At 53.6% G+C, this 5,897-nt stretch overlaps 1 protein-coding gene across 1 annotated transcript; it reads right to left on the reverse strand.

Annotated features, from left to right (window-relative positions):
- Positions 1–1,446: 1,446 nt before the first annotated feature.
- LOC135999853 (olfactory receptor 14A16-like) lies at positions 1,447–2,235 on the reverse strand. The gene has a single exon (XM_065653426.1). The coding sequence runs from the start codon at positions 2,233–2,235 to the stop codon at positions 1,447–1,449; it is 789 nt and encodes a 262-aa protein (XP_065509498.1).
- Positions 2,236–5,897: the final 3,662 nt, after the last annotated feature.

Here is a 5,897-nt window from a genome sequence, read left to right on the forward strand (position 1 = left end):
CTCCTGCCATTCCCTCAGGTTCTGTCATTGGTCACTAAGGAGAAGAGTTCTGTTCCTGCCCCTCCAGCTCCTCTTGTGAGGAAGATGTAGACCGCCAAGAGATCTCAGTCTCCTCCAGGCTGAACAAACCCAGTGACTTCAGCTGCTCCTCAGATGCTGCCCCCTCCAAACCCTTCCCCAACTTCGTAGCCTCTTCTGGACACTCTCCAGCAGCTTTATCTCCTTTTTCTCCTGTGTCCCCAGCCCTGCACACAGTGAATGCTCCAGGTGAGGCCGCCCCAGCGCAGAGCAGAGCGGGACAATCCCCTCCCTGCCCGGCTGGCCGTGCTGTGCTGGATGCACCAGGACACGGGTCCCTCTTGGCTCCAGGGACACTGGTGGCTCATGTTCAACTTGCCATTGACCAGAACCCCCAGATCCCTCACCGCAGAGCTGCTCTCCAGCATCTCGTCCTCTAGTCTGTCTGTACAGACAGGGTTGCCGTGTCCCAGGTGCAAAATGGTACCCCCAGAATATCTGACAGCATTTGTGCTTACTTGGGTTCATCTCGCCTCATGTACATGACATTCATTCTCACATCTCATTTGTACAATGCAAAGATGGACTTCTGACCTACTCATTCAGTGTCTTTCCATGGAGGGAGAAAGAACCTCTCTGAGCTGGGGTGAGAGGCCAGTGCTGGAGATGGAGGTTGTGAGGGATTGGTCCATGATGATTGGGGCAGATTGCATTGGGGGTCCAGTGCACACGGGCACAGCCCAGACCCTGCTCTGCTGGTCCTGCAGGTCTCTGGCAGGAGGCCTGGCTGTGAGAGGACACTGCTGTGTGCCCAGCCCTGCAGGCCTACAGTTTTTAGCTTTTTCAATCTCTCAGCCACTGTAATGGGAATGTTCTTGAGAGAAACTTTGTAGGAAGACATAAACCTTCAGGCCCTGCCCTGAGGAGATCATCTTGCCATCTGGAAAGGCTGCTCTGAGGCCAGCTCTGTCACAGCAGTGCCCATTGCCTGTCCCTGCCTGCGCTCACAGGACTCACACACAGCAGGACGGTGACCAGGCTGCCAGAGCACTCAGGCCTTGCACCAACACAAGGGATGAGAAGGAGAGTGTGGGAGTGGAACGAGAACAGCTCTGGAAGGCCAAGCGCTGGTGCTCCCTGGCAGTGCTGCCAGGCTGGACTCTTTTCCCCTCCACCCAAGCACAGGAACTGTCCCTGCAGCTCAAAATAGGCCTTGGAGAAAAAATTCACTGCAGAGCCCTTTATTTTGTTTAATTATTCAGAGAACATGGGCCCATATTTACACAGCCAGTGGTTTGAAAAGGAAAAGCAGGCAGTGAATTAGAAAGGGGATGACAAAAACATAATGACTGATTAAAAAATAAACACCACCAACACACACACACAGAAGTCTGGGCCTGTAATGACTTACATTAAAACTGTTATCTGTTAAAGAGAAGATGATGGGTAGTTTATTATTTTTGAAAAGCATCCCGCCATTAGTTTCCAAAGAACATCCTTGAGCTCCTGGTTCCTCATGCTGTAGATGAGGGGGTTCACTGCTGGAGGCACCAAAGAGTACAGAACAGACACCACCAGATCCAGGGACAGGGAAGACATGGAGGGGGGCTTCAGGTGGGCAAATATGGCAGTGCTGACAAACAGGGAGACCACAGCCAGGTGAGGGAGGCACGTGGAAAAGGCTTTGTGCTGTCCCTGCTCAGAGGGGATCCTCAGCACGGCCCTGAAGATCTGCACATAGGACAGCACGATGCAAATGAAACACACAGAAATTAAACAGGCACTAAAGACAATAAGCCCAACTTCCCAGAGGTTGGAGTGAGAGCAGGAGAGCTTGAGGATCTGGGGGATTTCACAGAAGAACTGGTCCAGGGCATTGCCCTTGTAGAGCGGCAGTGAAAATGTATTGGCCGTGTGCAGCAAAGAATAGAGAAACCCACTGGCCCAGGCAGCTGCTGCCATGTGGACACAAGCTCTGCTGCCCAGGAGGGTCCCATAGTGCAGGGGTTTGCAGATGGCAACATAGCGGTCATAGGCCATGACCGTGAGAAGACAATATTCTGCTGTAGCACAGAAAAGAAAAAAAAAGTGCTGGGCAGCACATCCTGTATATGAAATGGAGCTGGTGTCCCAGAGGGAATTGGCCAAGAACTTGGGGAGAATGGTGAAGATGGAGCCCAGGTCGAGGAAGGAGAGGTTGAGCAGGAAGAAGTACATGGGGGTGTGGAGGTGCTGGTCACAGGCTATGGTGGTGATGATGAGGCCGTTGCCCAGGAAGGCAGCCAGGTAGATGCCCAGGAAGAGCCAGAAGTGCAAGAGCTGCAGCTCCCGTGTGTCTGAGAATGCCAGGAGGAGGAACTGGGTGATGGAGCTGCTGTTGGACATTTGCTGTTTGTTGGCATGTAGGCACTGTTCAAAAAAAAGAAAAAGCAACTTAAAATTAGGACAGACTCCTCTTAGCAAAGCCACAGCATTTTTCATAGATATCACCCCAACTGAAATGCATTTTCTTCCACTGTTGTGTGCTGGCTGAGTGTGCTGTGAGCAGCAGGACCTCTGCCCGTGTGCTGCAAGCAGCCAGGTTTGCTCTGCTGCAATGGGGAGAGGGGAGCTGGTTTGTGACAGCTCCCATGTTCACACAGAATGGCAGATGTAATCCACCTTCAGTGAAAAAGTTTAACATCTATTCTCACGACTGTCAAGGGCTTGGGCTGGAGAGAAAATAATTACCATGTCTTTTTAAATATTTTATCTGTGTTTTTTTATTTTCCACCACCACATCAGGTGAGCGGGTATTTTCGAGGTAGAAATCCTTTCTGTGATTTAAAATGTGAAGAATCTTGAGACAGACAGGCAAAAAGGCTCAGCTTTGTCTGGCTCAGTGCAGAGTCAGCAGAAGTGTCCGTCAGGATTTTACTCATCTGTCCTGTGCTTCAGCTTTTGCTGCCTTGAAAATGACTTCAGACACAATTTAATCTAATTAATCCAAACAACTGGACTCATACTAGAGCAGAAGAACCCTTTTAGAAAGGGCAGACCTGCAAACTCTTCTCTGTCCCAGCCCAGAGGTGGAGATGTGATGGAGACAGCAGGACACGACCCCTCACCGAGAGAAGCAAAGGACTCTGGCAGGAGAGTGCGGACCCCAAGGAAAGGCTCAGCACTCCTGGGATCCTACAGCAGAGCTGGGCCTTTCTGGGGGCAGCTGGCGAGCCCAGCAGGACAGGCAGAGCAGAGTCAGGGCTCCTGAAGATGGGATGTGCTAAAGGGACAGTCCGATCATTGCCCAGCAGACAACACCCAGCAGCCACCCGCAGAGAAGGAGCAAAAGAGCTCCTGAACAGCCCCTGCTCTGCTGCCTGGAGCTGTCCCTGCCTGCAGCTGTGTCTCTGTCCCCAGGTCTCCTCCTGTCAGTGTCACAGACCCCATCCCAGCCGCTGTGTGCTCAGCTCTGCCCCGCAGACCCCTCCCAGCAGCCGGGCAAAGCCCAGGGGCAGCTCTGTGTGGGCCAGCTCTGACACCAGACCAGCCCTGATGAGGCTGGAAAAGTCATCCTGATGCTGTCTGGAAGATAGGGTGTGTTGATATCTGATACTCACAGGTTTATGCACTGCTAAGAGTAACAGATTTGGAATTTCAGTGCCTCCACCTGAACTGAGACATGAGTTTCTCTGTCCCATTGGCCACATATATAACTGAGAATGTGAGACTGATAAATAGGATCCTTCTCTTTCACAGAGCCCCTGTCTTGCTGTGCTTCTTTAAGTCTCCTGGGAATGTCCTAAAGTGATCTGGAGCTGTGAGCAGCCTTGACTCACTCAGCACTCACTTCATAGCAGGACCCTTCCCAGCCACACGCTGTTCCTTCCCCCCACAGCTTCTCCCCTCAGTGTTGTTGGGATCTCCCCAGGCAGGCTGAGCGCTGACCCTGGCAGGCGGCAGAGTCCCTGCCCCGGCACAGCCCTGGGGTGCAGGGACCCTGCTCTGCAGGACAGCCCTGGGCAGCCCTGGGTGCTCACCCGGCTTCACAGCTGTTTGAAATGGCCTGACAAGATCCCCATCCTTACAGATCCCACCAGCTGTGGCTGTGCCAGTTTTAGGAGTTGCCTCCATGAGTTCCAGCTGCATTGCCCTGCACCCAGAGACTTACCATGGCAAGGGCTGCAAAGATTTCTCCTCCAGTGAGCTCTCAGTCATCCTCCCAATCCTGACCACCTTTAACCTCTCTCTGCCTTGCCCGTCTCCCTGAGATCCCCAGGCAGAGCCCTCAGCCCTGCTGCGCTTTGCAGAGGAGCTGCTCCTGGGCAGAGCTGTCTCTCTGCAGCGCTGCCGCTTGCCATGAGCTCCCTCTGTCCCAGGAGCCCAGCCCAGCTCAGCAGCACAGGAGCAGCCCAAGGCGCTTTAATGACCCCTCTGGTGGCTTTGGTGCTGAGTCCATGAACCTCAGACACAGAGAGGAAGTTGAAGAAACTTCTCAAGAAGTCCAAGTCAGACTCAAACTCCAACGTCTCTTGTAATGTTAATGGGTCCCACTGAGGAACACTACTGAGGAACTGACCCCAGCGTCTGGTTAGAGAAGGAAACTGGAGGCGGAGGTGACAGGTCAGGAAAAGCAAGGTGAAGGTCTCTCTGATGATCAGGAAACCTGGATGTGTTTCATTAATCAAAGGGCCAAGCCCTGACCCCCAACCCTGGGAAGGCAAATCCTGTCCCTCCCATGTTGCAAAGGGCTCTTCCTGAGACAGTGTGATGTGGGGCTGTGCAAGGCCAAGGGCAGGACTATGGTCCAACACCTCCCAGGTTCCTGGCTGGGGACAAGGAGGCCATGAGGCCCCTGTGCTGTAAGGACAAGGTGTCTCCTCAGAGGCATCAGAGGTGGAGACAACAGCCATAGCTAAGGGGAGAAGGAGCTCATATCTGTTGGGGTCTTTCAGCCTCTTTACATCCGTGATCATCTCCACGACAGCCTGTGCTATGCTGTGGCATGACCTGCACCTCTTTCCCTGCAGGCTGGAGACATTCCCCCTGCTGCCCCACCTTGCTCTTGTCTGAGCATCTTCCTTCCTTTGCTGATCTCTCTCCATCCTCCCCAGCTGTTCCTTGAAGCACAAAGCCTTGGGCTGATGCAGACTCCCTCTGGGTGACCTGCTCCACCACAGCACTGCCCTTCCAGTCACATTCCTTCCTCCACATGTCCAGCTGGAACCTACCCAGTTGCACTTTGTGCCATTATTTCTTTCTCAAGCTCTTTCCCACTATGACGAAAACCTCCACCATCTCTGAAACCACCCTTCAAGCACTCTCAGGCTCCTCCTACACTGCTGCAGCCTCCCCAGCGCTGCTGGGCCAAAGCAGCCCAGGTCCCTCAGCATCCCACACCATGAGCACAAGGTCCTGAACCCTGCCTTGGCAGAGCCCTACACTCTCCAGTTCCTCCCTAGCTCTCCAAACTGGGAAGCCGCACACTGGCACACACCCGTGTGTGTGGGGTCACACCAGTGCTGAACCGAATGGGATGAGAACTCCAGGTGTCTGGGTCCCCACGCTCCTCCTCATGCAGCCCCGTGTGCAGCTGCCTTGTTCATGGTGAGCGTGCAGCACGGGCTTCTGTGGCGGCCCTTGTAGTGCCCAGGCCCTTCTCCTCAGGGTCACTGCTCAGCGTGTCAGGTCCTGCTCTGTCCTGATGGATGGGGTTATTCTCCTGCCCCCATAAGGCTCCTGCAGAGCTTTCAGATGGCGGAATCCCAAAGTTTCTCAAGGTCTGGACTCTCCCTGAACTGAAGATCCATTTGTGGTCAGCTCTTGATGTTTACCTGCAGATGGCTTATCCTGATGAGGGTGTCTCTCCAAAGATAACAGCATGAGGAGTTTCAGGGCAC

Source organism: Caloenas nicobarica, chromosome 30 (assembly GCF_036013445.1).
Source record: "Caloenas nicobarica isolate bCalNic1 chromosome 30, bCalNic1.hap1, whole genome shotgun sequence".
NCBI lineage: Eukaryota > Metazoa > Chordata > Aves > Columbiformes > Columbidae > Caloenas > Caloenas nicobarica.